Source organism: Cucurbita maxima, unplaced genomic scaffold (assembly GCF_002738345.1).
Source record: "Cucurbita maxima cultivar Rimu unplaced genomic scaffold, Cmax_1.0 Cma_Scf00020, whole genome shotgun sequence".
Taxonomy (NCBI): domain Eukaryota; kingdom Viridiplantae; phylum Streptophyta; class Magnoliopsida; order Cucurbitales; family Cucurbitaceae; genus Cucurbita; species Cucurbita maxima.
Window position 1 is genome coordinate 3,105,427 of NW_019272036.1, and position 13,671 is coordinate 3,119,097.

At 38.6% G+C, this 13,671-nt stretch overlaps 3 protein-coding genes across 3 annotated transcripts; all 3 read right to left on the reverse strand.

The window, feature by feature from the left end:
• Window positions 1-692: 692 nt before the first annotated feature.
• Window positions 693-3,012, reverse strand: LOC111494340 (nodulation-signaling pathway 1 protein). Its single transcript, XM_023144263.1, has one exon. It carries the CDS (start codon window positions 2,543-2,545, stop codon window positions 773-775), a length of 1,773 nt encoding a protein of 590 aa, XP_023000031.1. The 5' UTR covers window positions 2,546-3,012; the 3' UTR covers window positions 693-772.
• A 432-nt stretch (window positions 3,013-3,444) lies between these two features.
• On the reverse strand, window positions 3,445-4,301 carry LOC111494341 (auxin-binding protein ABP19a-like). The gene has a single exon (XM_023144264.1). The coding sequence runs from the start codon at window positions 4,284-4,286 to the stop codon at window positions 3,564-3,566; it is 723 nt and encodes a 240-aa protein (XP_023000032.1). The 5' UTR covers window positions 4,287-4,301; the 3' UTR covers window positions 3,445-3,563.
• Window positions 4,302-4,828: 527 nt separating this feature from the next.
• Window positions 4,829-13,122, reverse strand: LOC111494338 (transcription initiation factor TFIID subunit 12b-like). The gene is made up of 8 exons (XM_023144262.1): window positions 12,220-13,122; window positions 11,742-11,960; window positions 10,449-11,087; window positions 10,280-10,354; window positions 5,968-6,046; window positions 5,657-5,721; window positions 5,516-5,554; window positions 4,829-5,431 (listed from the first exon to the last, which is right to left on the reverse strand). Exons 1-8 carry the CDS (start codon window positions 13,105-13,107, stop codon window positions 5,249-5,251), a joined length of 2,187 nt encoding a protein of 728 aa, XP_023000030.1. The 5' UTR covers window positions 13,108-13,122; the 3' UTR covers window positions 4,829-5,248.
• Window positions 13,123-13,671: the final 549 nt, after the last annotated feature.

Consider the following 13,671-nt stretch of genomic DNA (forward strand, 5'->3'; position numbering starts at 1 on the left):
TGATCCATTCGACGTGATTTGTCAAATAGTCAAACTGACGATTTTCTGAAATCGTGTGAATAAGAAAAACGGTAAAACTCAGGTTTTATCTAACATTCTCTTGATGGGTGTGCATCCAATGATCCGGCTCAATTTGCTATCCTAACTAAGTCTTGAGTTTTTTTGAGTCTCGGAAAAAAAAATTCGATTAAAGATGTGGGTATATTAGAGATATGAAGATCACTATCATTCGTTTTGAGTACTTTTTTTTTTTCTTAAATCGATGTTAATTGAAGTGTATGACTAACCCAATAACGAAAGTTTCGCAAGGAACTTGAACAGGTTACCATGAGACAAACAAAAGATATAAGATCTTCTTTCCAAACGAAAGTTTCGTAAGGAACTCGAACAAGCTACCATGAGACAAATAACAAACAAAAGATCAAAGTTTCATTAGGAATTCGAACAGGCTACCATGAGGCAAAGATCTCCAAACAAATTCGATTCGGAACTCTAAGATCTTCTGTCCAATATTGAAATTCTTTTTCTGTGTCAACGAACAATTTGAAATGCCTCGACTTTTTTAGAACCGACAACTTTTTTAGAACAGGTTCCGTTCAAATAGTATTGCGTGCCCTGGATAGCCAAATTCCAACACAAAAAGCTACAGTGTATTTATTTGTTGGCAAACAGATTTTGGATTTTGAAGGCAGTTGCCAGAAATCAAGTGCTTCAAGAACTCTGCATTGGAAATTACTGCGCAAAACAAAAGAAGGAAAAGCTTTGAACAGTTTCAACCGCCATTGGATTTCATCCCCAACTTCCAAAATGAACAAAACGAAACAGGTTGCCCTTTCCACCATAGCCCTACGCATCCATCTTTCTCTTCAACTCTCATCTCCCAGTTGTTATCATACCTTCTCATTGAAGCTCGAGCCGTATCAATGGTGTCTTCACCGAACAACTTTCTTGCAAATCCAGCATTTCTCATTCTTTCGCACCATTTTTCCATTTCCTCGTTCATTTCGCCTTGGTTCGTCAGCCCCCTTGCGGCTTCGCCTTCCATCACCTTTCTTTCCTCGCTTTCTCGACCTTTGAATGCGGAGCTTGTTGAATCCAGGAATCTCCATAGGTATTCAACTTTTCTTGTGAATCCGGTGTCGAAATTTCCACAGTTGTTACAGCTACATGCCATGTTGTTTTCGCTTAGAATCACAGCTTTCGGTTCTATCTTTCTTAGGTTTTGTAAGAACTCGAATCTTTCGTCTGGAGCGTAGTGTTTCAATTGGTGGAGTCTGAACTGTGCGCAAACGATTAAGATTTCGTCCGGTAACTTGCCGATTACTTGCGAATTGAAACTCTGTAGCGAGCGATTGTCGAGGCGGTTGATCTGTAAATTGATGTTTAATGATTTCGCGAAGCTAAGAAGCCGAGAGGAGATGTTGTCTCCCGGTGGACCAATCGAAAACGGCGTCTCTGCATTTTGATCATGTTCGACGGTTGGAGCGATGACTGTGAGGCGAATTAGCGGCGGGGGTCCACCGGAGCGGCGAGTTAAGGCCTCGAGCAGCGTCGGCCATTGCACACCATGAGAAACCCCGATATCAAGAATGTGAAGATTGCGCGAGCGATTAGGTTCTTCAGAGAGAATGTGGAGAATCGAAGAATTTGCGATGTTATTCGGAAAAGCAAACCATGGACTCACCTCGTGGAATTTAATCAACGACCTCTGAAAGAATCGAAGGTCCGTCGAAGCAAAAGTAACCGGCGCAACTGTGGAAGAAGAAGAATAGCATGAAGAATTGGAGGACAGGTAATGGGCCAAAGCTCGGAGACCATAGGCGGCGAGCCGGTGGTTAGCATCGCCGGTGGGCGAGGCGAGCTCTTGAAGAACACAAAGAAGGTGATGTACTCTTGTTGCATCCCCTTTTATGATAGCATTAGCACAAGGATTTAGCAATTGCTCTGCCCACCTTCCTTCCTTGTTACTTCCATTATGATTGTTATTCCCTGTGGCTTTTGATGAATTCCTTTTGTTCCCCACTGATTTCTTTATCACAGTCACACCTTCAACAGCTCCACTGCCTTTATCTGCACCATTTTTGCTCTGATTGTTCTGGTTCTTCCTCTGATTCTGTTGGGTTTGCGATGGTTTATGAACTGTATCATCCGGAGCTTTTCTTTTCTTAGTCAAATCAGATGGCGTCAAGTGATGGGAAGTGGAAGTGTTAGGTGGTTTAGTACTGACAGTGGTGGGGGAACTGCTTAGACAGCCATTAATCAGATCTTGGCCTATGTCTTGGTTCTCATCCCACCATTGATAGCAGTTTATAGAGCTAGAGTTGTAGGAATCATCCGGGAACGGGGAAGAAAAGAAAGGAACTGAATCCGCTAACCAATCCAATATATGATCTGAAGGGTGGTTTGCACCTGGTTCTTCAATGGTCATTTTTCTTGGTGAAAAGTATTTCAGACAGAGAGGGAAAGAGAAGATATCCTTTTGATGAGGGGAGGGAGGGAGAAAAATGGAGTTCAAGGGGTTGCTGGGTTTTGGGTGGAGGCTCATTGACTAAAAGATTAGGATAGAGCCAATATTGTTTGCATTAAAATAAGGCAAGGGGTCACTTACAACCTCCATAAACAGACAACGGTGGGGTATTTTCTAAGCTATTTGTGCTGTTCTTTTGGAGGATTTGATGTTTGGTTTAGGTATTTTAAAGTCGAAATGAAAAAGTCGGGCACTGTCTCTTCCTCAGTCTGGGTTGTTAGTTAACTCATCATTCTTTTGTATTGTGAAAAAATATGCAGTGGTGGTTGGAATCCATGAATGGGATTTGGTGGAGGAATCTTTTAAACTTTTAGCCATGGTTTTGAGCTTTGCCAAAGTCTTTGGTTTTCTACTGTTCTTGAGGCTTTGATCGTCTTAGTTTTTTGTTCTTAAAAAATTGAAACATATCTCCAAACCCCTTTTTGGAGGCCTTAAATCCTAAAAAAAGCATATATTCTTAGTCTTATTTTATTTCCAATTGTTGTTTATCCAGGTATCATGATTGGATGTTCGTGAAACTGAAGTTGACTTCAGCTGGATCGAGCTTTTAAATCATTGGTTAGTTCATCGGTTCCTTTCGTTATTAACTACTAGTTTTATCTATGAACTCTCTATCCTTATCTGCGGTCAGTTCATTGATTTCCTTTGATGATTTGCAACAAAATTGCAAATTTTCTGCCTTTTAATGATTCTTTTCCAATCTTTACTGGTAATAGTTCAAACCCAGGCTCCCATTTGAATCATTCTTAGTTAAGGTATCTACGGAATCTGTTCTATCTGGAACCATTCATCTTGATTTAGTTCAATCAAATTGGTTGTTGAAGTGGAAGAAACTGATACTTTTTATCTTTTCAAAGCAAATCAAGCCCATAAATATACACTAAAAATGCTGGGGAGGGGGCGGGGGTGTGGGGAGACACTTGAAATCAACTAATTTAAATGACATTAACATACAAATAGCAATGGGAAAGAACATCAATCAAATTTGTTACTTGGAAATGCAGGATGCTGAAGCAAACACATCCTTTGGCCAATTCTAACCACTCCCGCCAAGAATAGCTTTGAACTTTTTCACCAGAACGGGGTCGAGGAAAGTGGTCTTCGACACCAAGTCAGTACTCAAGTCGTTGGCAAACAGAGCATAGTCAGTGATTTGGAGACCAGGGCTTGAGCTGCTAAATATAGGATAACCAACGGCAGTCACACCACCAGCATTAATCTGAAAATGTAGCAACCCTTGTGGGAATATCATAAGATCTCCCTTTTTAAGAGTCTTCACGAAGACAGCATTAGCGGAAGAGATAAAACCGGCCTGAATGATACCCTGCGTGACAAGCAGCAATTCTGAAGCTCCTGGGTGTGTGTGGAGTGGTATAACACCACCTGGGAGCAAGTCTAACCGAGCAGCCGAGAGACCGATGCCATTCACGCCTGGATACTGTTCCACAAACGCTGGGGTGACTGCAGCTTTGATTATACTTGTTATGTTTCCAGCACTGCGTAGGCCTGAGTACACAAAGTCATCTGCAGTCACGGCGCTCTTGCAGGCGTAGCCTGCTGGCCCTTGTGGACCTTTTAGATCAGCAACGCAGAAGTCTTGGACGGCTGCATTGGAAAGAGAGAAGAGGAGGACAATGACAAATAGGGAGTGAAACATTTTGGTTTCCTTTTCGGGAAATGGTATAGTTTCTTGATGAGTTCCGTCGAGTTTATATAGAAAGAACTCAATGGCTTCCCCTACTCCAAGTTGCACCAACATTCACTCAATGCTAGGATAGGAAGATTGATGAATGAATGAATGAGAGCCACTGCATCTGAGCATGTGGCTGCTAATGAAGATCAGATTATCAGAGAAAGAAACAGAATCTCTCTTTTATGAACTTTATGACACAATGTTTGGATATTCTTCTGCCCATCTAGGACGCATAATGTTGCAAGTAGGATAAAGAAGGAGATGAAGCAAATAGTGATGGATTAATAAGCTAAAATATGCTTACCATTCAGGATTAACACAAGGATATGCGATGAAAGTGGAGTGGACCAGCTGCACATGGGCAGTGGAAAATCTGTATAAGAAGCCAACTTTTAGGTTAGCTAAGGTCCAGTTCAAGACGTTCCATCAAGTCTCTCTGTATCACATGGCACCATGAATGGACTTGTGGCCTTGATGAACTCCCTGCCATGGCGTTCAGGCTGTCTGCATTTATTCAAGAAGGAACTTTTCCTGATCTGGAAAATTAACAGTTGAGATTACTACAATTCATGATCTTCCAAATCAAAACAGATGTGGGGTGGGAGAAGGGATGAAAAATCATATCTTCTATTCCATTTGTAATAATTGTGTTATGTGATCCTCCATACTTCGAACGACTCGAGATTGTAAATAAAGACTATCAATCATAAATTAAAAATGTCCTCCATGGTAACGACAATAACTCGAGGCCTATACTAATGACTGCCAAATATTTTGTACAATTAACCTTATGGCCATGTTTCCAGATAATGCATCTTGATATTATACAGCCTAAAAAAATGCTTTCGAAAAGTCGTATCTCTAAGAACCATCACACTCCACACAAAGTTCAGGTCCCCTCTAAAATGGCATCCCTCCTCTAAATCTCATATTATTGTTGTATCCCTGAACTGACTCCGGGGTAATTCACCGAATAGTCGAGATCTGCCAGCATTCTACCAGCATAAGTTTCAAACGTAGTTAATACATCAGAACCTCGTCATTTGCTGCAGTAGCTGCGAACCAGTTGTCTGTGACAATAGTTGTTCTGAGCTTGACGAAGGCCTCATTAGATTGTTGGTACCCATGGGCATTCCAACCCCTTGTCGGACCATGTCTTTAGGGCTATTTACGTTTGTTTCGACACGGGATGCTTCCTTCAGTATGCGTATCTGATGAAATCCCCAGAAGAATAGATTTGAGACAAATGTAAAAGAAGAAACTCCATACACTTGGAACAGATAATTCCAACTTACCATGTCCAGACGTTTCTTGTGAGTATCACTTGATGATAACTACAATATTCAAACTTCTTATGGTTAAACAAAAACGAAAATTTGAAAGATGAATTAAACAGAATGTGCTTATTTAGAGATAGAGCAAGAGGCTTTTCTTACATTTTTGTTACGATTCTTCCACTTGTCACTTGAATATCCAGGAACGTTTAACTGCCAATTCTTCTCTGCACATTATACACAATTTATGATTGTTAAAGCTTCGTCTAGTAACGGGATCTTGTGTTAAATTCGAGAGAAATGTAGAATAAGATAAGAGACAACCTAGACCATACAAAAGATAATCTACCTCATGAAAGAATTGATACCCAAAATCTAAATTTTAAATCAGAAAAGATGGACACATGCTGCTGATGCATAACCATTCAAGAAATCAAGTCAAAAGAAGACCATGAGGAGAAAGCAGTACACACCTAAGTGTAGCAATAAATCTTTGGATTCTAAAGTTGAAGATTTTCTGTGTTTTGCCAGATTGCATGAAAATGTGGTCACCTGTATTACAACAAAAAAAATCTCAGTTTTCACATGATATACCATCCAATCATACTGAGATGATGATAGCTTATGAATGAGCCATGACATCAACATGTTGTTTTTTTTCTTAGATGGAAACAAAAATCTTCATTGGAAGAATGAAAAAAGACTAATGGTTAAAAGATATGAACCTCCATGAAGGAATGAAAAAAAAAAAACAACTAAGAAGGATATAAATAACAATCCAACTAATACTAAATCCTCTTCAACAAAAAGCCTAAAATAATTAACCAATAAAAACGTCGAGATAAAGGCCAAAACAAGCTAGGCTCCCAAGCAAAAGAAACTGATAAAGGAAGGAAGAAATTCGACAGCTCAGAACAATCTTTCCACACATTAGATCTGACAACTGAGAACCAACTCAAATATGCCCAACTGCACAAAACTATAAACCACCAGAATAAACATCCTTGTAGTCTTCAAAATAACATCCCTTTAGTCTTCAGAAAAAAGAAAAGACTTCATAAAAACAATCGGTAACCTTCTAAAATTTGAAACTGAAACGATATTCAAGGCAACATGAGAGAAAAGAAAAGGGAAAGTTTTTTTTCGAACCTCAACACTACAAAGAAGTAATTCTCATTGCTGGACAATCGAGACTGATGAGTGAAACACAATTATATCCTAATTTGTGGTTACCAAGTGATTTTTTCGTTTGTAATCCACAAACTTCAATGAAGGAATGGAATTTGGGAGAAATTGAAAGATAATTTCCTAATGATGCTACTGATTCTAAAACTTCAATTGAATTCATTTTTATCAACAAATGAAAAAAGACTCTTTGAATACCTTTGCAAAAGAGTCTTTGATAGAAAATACATCAATTTCTATATCAACTAAATGTGCTTCAGATTCTTTATTGTTCCAACCAACATCAGATGCATCATCAAATTTAATATCATGAACTGGAGAGGAGATAAGATCCTTAGTGGAGGAAAAGCTACTGATACCTTTGGTTAAAGTGACATTTGAACCTGGAAGAGTGAGCACTAGAAGAATAAAAGAGTTAGTAGGTTATGAACGGGAGGAATTGAAGGATACTTCCTTATGTTGCTAATTCTGAAACTTCATCTGAGTTCATTTATCAACAACTGAAAAAGGACTTTCAAATGCTTATGCAAAAGTCTTCGGCAGAAAATACATCGATCTCTATGTCAACTAAATGTGCTTCAAATTCCTCACTACTCGTACAAACATTAGATGCTACATTAGATTCGATATCATGAACAATTGGAGAGGAGATAAGATCCTTAGTGGTGAGATATCTAATGATACATTAGGTGAAAGTGACATTTAAACCTAGAGGAGTGATCACTGAAGACGTAAAAGAGTTAGTAGGTTATGAAGGGGAATGTCGTATCTTTCGAGAGGAAGTGAGGAGTCAAACACAAACTTTTTCCATAATGTATAAATTAATCACTGATTTTTCAAGGATATCAGAAGAGTCTTTCGTCTGAGTGTGATAGAGAGGGTAGGCTTCAATAAGTCTATTTTTCATTTGAAGAAAAAGATGAACTGACTTTTGCAATTGATCATACAAAGGAATAAAATTCAACTCAACAGCTTTGACCATAAAATCCTTGGATGCAAAGTACCTTCATTAATCGGAACTTGATTTATTCTCTTTAAATCCACTAATTTTGTAAAATTAAGAATTGACAAGTCCCCATAATCAGTGCTTTGAGGGTCTGAATGATATATATCCCCAAATGAAAAGACAATTTCTCAAACTTCTCATATATTATCTCAATCTCAGCTGGAATGAAACCACAAATATTTTCCTTAACTTCAATTTCAGCCGTTGTACAATCAATAAAATTAAGAATCTAAGAATAGATATTGACCAAACCTCCAAAATGTAGACCAATTGCTTCAAAACAAGAACAATAAGGTAAAGGAAAATTCAATTTTGCCATCATATCTCTCAATAAACTTTCCATCAAACTCCAACTTAGAAGAATCAATACTCAATTTCAACAACGCCTTATCTGTCATGAAGGGGTTGATAGAAATATTGGATTAAACCTATAAAGCATTATGAATGTCCTTCCAAGAGTTGTGAACTAACAATGTAGAAACCACCAAGACAAAAATGAAGTTCATTTCCTCCCCTTCTTTTTGTTTCCCCTAACCCAAAAAGAAGAAGCATCTAACCTCATCTGTTGTACCTCTTCCATGTAACTTTTAGGGGTTGAATATCGTTGACTATCTTCGGCTGCAATATTTCTCCTTCCTCAACATCATTAGTAAAAATGAAAGTTGAGTGCTGATTTTTCTCAACTCTTGAGAGAAAATCTCTTATCATTTCCCAGAAAACTACACAACCTTTCTTTTCAACACCGAGTACTTGTAACTTATTGCTACCTCCAGAAGGTGGTCAAACTGCATATTCAAGCTTTCAACCTTGGGGAGACCAAAACTTGGCCGAACGAATTGTCTCGAAGACAACCCTGACTTGCTTAGAAAAATGTGTGCATTGGATTTTGCAACAATTCAATCAAAGAGTTTTCAATTTAAAACAGATGAGAGATAGAGCAAAAAATTTAGCTCGTTCTTCATGTCTTCAGAAAAAAAAATAAAAAAAAAAATACTGTCATTTTCATACCAAATGCAAAAGTAAAGGTAATGGATACAACTGCTCATAATCTCCTTGGAAATGGCTAGGTGACAGCAGAGAAGCAAAAGGGGAAGTTCAAGCCAAGGGAAAGAAGCTGCCACCAAGTCCTCGGAAAGGGTCCATCGAAGACAAACTGACGAGGAGGGGTGGCTAAGTTTTAAATAAGACAAAGGTAGGACAAAAATGAAGGGTGACAAAAGTGGGAGGGAGATGGCTAGCATGTAGTTGATGGAATCGATGAAGAGCATCGGCCAAAGGTGGCCAGTTGGACGTGCCTGCAGTTGTATGAGGCTGAACGGTGGTGGCTAGGGTCTTGGAAGGGGAAGGGTTAGGAGGAGAGAGCAAACCCAGAAAGGGGGGAATCAACATGAATTATAAGACAATAGAAGCTATATAATTAATCTACACAATAATGAAAATCGTTCACCAAAAGGACTGTAACACCACTTCACTTGATTTGTTTGTGAAAATGGAAAGGTATGGGACCATAATGAGAAAAAATCTTTCAATAAGACATCAGTGTTGTAGCAGTGAAGTATTGATTTTCTAATGTTCTCATAAGAGATGGTTCACAGGTTTTTGTTGGTGAGAAAGAAGGGAGGACAATAAGCACAATGGAGTACAGTAGTATATTTCTATAAACAGATAAATGACAAAGAAATAGACTGATCGAGTCCAAAAGAGTGTATATACCATGCTCCCTCCATCAGAAATAGAGTCCTTTTGGTGATTTATTAAAAGGAAAATATCCAGAAGGAGGACCCTAAAAGTTAAGCAAGGGAAGAGGCATAGTAATTTATCATAATGACAAAATTGAAGGAGTTATCCTATAAAATAAACTCTGCACATTGTTATAAACTATACTAACTCAAATATTGTTGTTATGTAATAATAATGCACATTGCTCAAGGGGAAGGCATGACGTATCAAACTTGTGGCCATTGATAAAACCCCTCCAACTACTACCTTAGAATGTCTTAAGTTTTTTATTCGATGGAATACAGTTGTAATTATAATTTTCATTTTAACCACAGCGATGAGAAAAATGATTGAATAGTTTCAGGAATAAGGAGCATGGTCAAATCACACAGCACCAGAATCACTGAGTAAACATAATAAATAAATACAGCAGTCTAAAATGAAACAGAATGAACAAATATTTGGACTTCGTCAGATTACACAAAAATAAAAAATAAAAAAGAAAAGTCATCCCAAAGTTTAGCTGTATAAAATGAAACAATCATCCCACGATGCAGATTAGATGTCCCTAAATCATGGTTTTCTGGTGATTGATGTGTCATAGAATATATCATCTATTTTTGGGAAATATTCAGAATACGATCCTCAGTGACATTTTGCAGCAATTTTTTGTTTTTTCTTTTAAATGACTTACTATTGTAAATGTTTTGAAATAGTATTATATAGCGCTTCATATAGTGAATGACTAACTATTGATATGTATTGATATTGACTATGACTAAGGGACATATGCATTTATTATAGTATGAGTACAAAATTAGGTGGAAATGTACAAAGGGGTCTGGGGAAATTGTAGTAGAGCGTGGAGATCTCACCGAATCAATAAAATCATCAGCAATCTCCAAGAGAAGATCTTCGACTTCAGGTTCCAGCTTTCCAAGTGGATCTACCTGCAGTCATTCAAAGTTCAACTAAAATAATAAAATAAAAAACGGAGAAGCATAAGAAAGGTAAGAGTAGATAAGAGACGAAAATAGAAAGGACCTGTGAAACCAGATCTTGTATCTTTCTCTTTCCGAGGACTTGAGTGGCAGCTTCTGTCCCTTGGCTTGAACTTCCCCCAGGTGTACTAGTGCCAGATACTGTGGCATCTGGATGTGATCCAGTCAAACTGAGAGATTTCTGAGCCGCAAGTCCAGCTATCCTAGGAGAATGCTGCTGCTGATGCAATGCTGGTTGCAGAGATTGGAGTTGTGATGGTTGTTGAAGTAGTTGTTGCTGATGAAGTGGCTGCTGTTGTAGCTGTTGTAGCTGTTGCAGTTGCTGTTGTTGCTGTTGTTGTTGCTGCTGTGGCTGTGGCTGTTGCTGTTGCTGTTGATGAAGCTGTTGATGTCCCATGGACGGCTGTTGCTGTACAAGCTGAGGAAATTGTTGAGAGTTCAAGGACATGGAGTTTTGATGCAATTGACTAGATGAAGCCAGTTGCTGCTGCAACAGGACCTGTTGATGCCTCTGTTGAAGACGATATGATGGTGAGCCAGGGCTAGACATCGATGGCATTTGCTTCAGCCACTGTTGCTGTTGCAAAGAGTTCTGCATCATGGTTGGCTGCCCATTCTGAGCCAAATTACTCAATTGTTGATTCATGAATCCAAGATTTGACATTCTCGGTAAGTTCTGAACCTGCAATTTTTAAAAATTGACTGGAAGTCACAATCATGCCCGCAATTTTACAGTTACTAGTCACTAGACTCGAAACAAAATAGCAAGAATGCATAGGAAGATTGTTAAATCTAATTAGCAGACGAACATATCCATACGAGCAATAAAGTGATATTGCAGTTACTGCTATAACAGTTGAATGGATCAAGTTAGAGAACACGATGAACAAAAAATAAGCAATGATGACAATAATTAGAGTTATACCATGTACCATAGTAATAAAAAAAAAAAGAGAGTGTTAATGGACACTAGTTGAAATTAGAGACACATTATAAATATACTATATGTCCTACGGGCATTATTCGTAATGCAACGAGTGTTTTCAACTTCACAAAGAATAAGTTCTATATTTGTAATGCAATGAATGCTTAGATTACAAAAATAAGTTGTAGGAGATAAAAGCCAGAGCCCTACACTTCTATTAGAGTCAACAAAAGAGTACCCTTCATGAATTGCAAAAATAAGTTCCAAACAATCACCAAAGTAACCAACAAAGCATAAATCTTCCATGGTTCAAATTTAGCCTATCAGTCCATATGGGAATATAACGATATGTATCTGGAAATAAAAGTGCAAGACCATTAGATACAGAGTATAGATGCTTTGTTAGGAAACCTGTGGAGATGTAAGTGAACTTTGTTGGGACAATTGCTGCCTTATTTGACCTTGGTTTATTCTCTGTTGGGCATATGACGCAAGGCCATTAGCTCTTAGTTGTGAGCTCAAATTCATTGATCCCATCATCCCCATTGTTTGCATTCCTTGCAAAGGTTGCCCATGAGAGTTACTAGACTGAAATTGTGCACCCTGGACTAACCCAGCTTTTTGCTTCGACTGTACAAAAGGCTCAGTTTCAGCGAAAATCAGCAACAAAATATATTTACCTTAATTTCTAATGTCAACAGATCAATAATTTAGAATTATAAACGAAGAATCTAAGGCACAACCCATCACCAAAATGCCAACGGCGTGCCTAGAAAATTGTCAGATTCACTTCAAATATCCAGAAAACGAATTCACTAACAATATCCCAACACCAAAGTAGCATCAATACCAATTTAAGACTAACGAATACCAATAATTCAGAGCATACCGAAGCCAGTAATTGTGACTGCAAGTTATACTGTGCAGCAGCAGTCGCCCCAGACAACATGGGCAAATGGTTACCCTGACCCATTAATGCAGACCGCGACAGATTCCCGGTTCCCATTTGGTGTTGTTGGTTAGGCTGTTGTAGCTGCTGTTGCTGGTTTGTAGAAGACCCACCAAAACTCATTGGACTATAAAGCCCCGATTGTTGTCTCATCATCCCAAACTGCTGCTGCTGCTGTTGCTGCTGCTGGTTCAACCTGGACATTGAAGGGGACCGTTGTAGAGCCTGCTGTATTTGGAAATTTGTCATCGCATTCGCATTCTGAGGCTGTTGCACCATTTGCTGCGAATGTTGTTGCAGTTGCTGTTGCTGCTGCTGCTGCTGCTGCTGCAGCTGTAGAGGCTTCTGTTGGTACTCCAATCCAACCGCAGGGCTTAGCTGTTGCTGCTGCTGTTGATTTTGCGGATTTTGAGAGATATGCGAAAGAGGGGGAGAAGAAATTTGCGATAGTGGATGTAACTGGTCAATCGAGGGCGACTGAGCAAGCGCAGAAGGCGCAGGAATGGGAGGATTTGCCGAAGAATTTGTTGAATTAGATGAATTCTGCGGAATAGCAGCGGTTGAAGGTTGAACCTGCGGTTGTTGCTGCGGCGGCGGTGGGGAAGGGTCCATAGGGTTCGGTTGAACCGGTCTAGGCGAAGGAATACTGTCTTCCATTGAAATTTCACGATGAGCAAAGATGAAGAAGCTAATTCCTGGTAGAAATTGAATCAGAATTTGCAGAGAAACAGGTAAATCCGACGGGGAGAAGGAAAGAGGAACGAGGAAGAGAGGGCGGGTGAAGAACCGAGTGTTGAAAGAACGAGCAGTAGGATTCTTACACGTCATCTGCTGGACCGCTTTACGAGTGGGTCACGTATACATTTTTGTACAATTTGATTCAGTCATAACACGTGGATAGTTATTGTACGTCCGATTTGAGTATATTATTGATTGTTGTGAGCACTCCCGCATCCGATCTAAAAGCTTTAGCAAATTTAATTATTTTTTAAAAATACCTTTAAATTCAAAAAATATATATATATATATTCAATACTTCGACTATTTTAAAAAATTAAAATATAATTTCGCTTAGTACTACTATGTTTAAAGAGATATCATAAATTTTTAAAAATAGTATTAATGCCTATCTATCATGTTATTGTTGTGATACGAATATGCTATACTATGGAACTCGATATGTTATATTATAATGTAATATGAGACATGCTATGTTATGGAATGTCATGTTGATATGTTCATGCCATGTGAAATTGTACTATAAAAAGTGTTGTATCTTGTTAAAAACTATATTATGAGATGACTGGAAATGATTAAAGCATGTTATGAAGTGAATGTAGGTATAACTTGGATCATAGACCCATGTTATGATTTGAAACTATGGGGACCTCA

What these genes read in the sequence shown, in the direction of transcription:
- LOC111494340 (XM_023144263.1), bottom strand. Translation starts at nt 2,545, where the DNA reads ATGAGCCTCCACCCAAAACCCAGCAACCCCTTGAACTCCATTTTTCTC.
- LOC111494341 (XM_023144264.1), bottom strand. Translation starts at nt 4,286, where the DNA reads ATGTTGGTGCAACTTGGAGTAGGGGAAGCCATTGAGTTCTTTCTATAT.
- LOC111494338 (XM_023144262.1), bottom strand. Translation starts at nt 13,107, where the DNA reads ATGACGTGTAAGAATCCTACTGCTCGTTCTTTCAACACTCGGTTCTTC. An exon ending in TACAAGATCTGGTTTCACAG is followed by an intron (nt 10,355 to 10,448) that starts GTCCTTTCTATT and finishes GAATGACTGCAG; the next exon opens with GTAGATCCACTTGGAAAGCT. An exon ending in ACAAGAAACGTCTGGACATG is followed by an intron (nt 5,432 to 5,515) that starts GTAAGTTGGAAT and finishes GGATTTCATCAG; the next exon opens with ATACGCATACTGAAGGAAGC.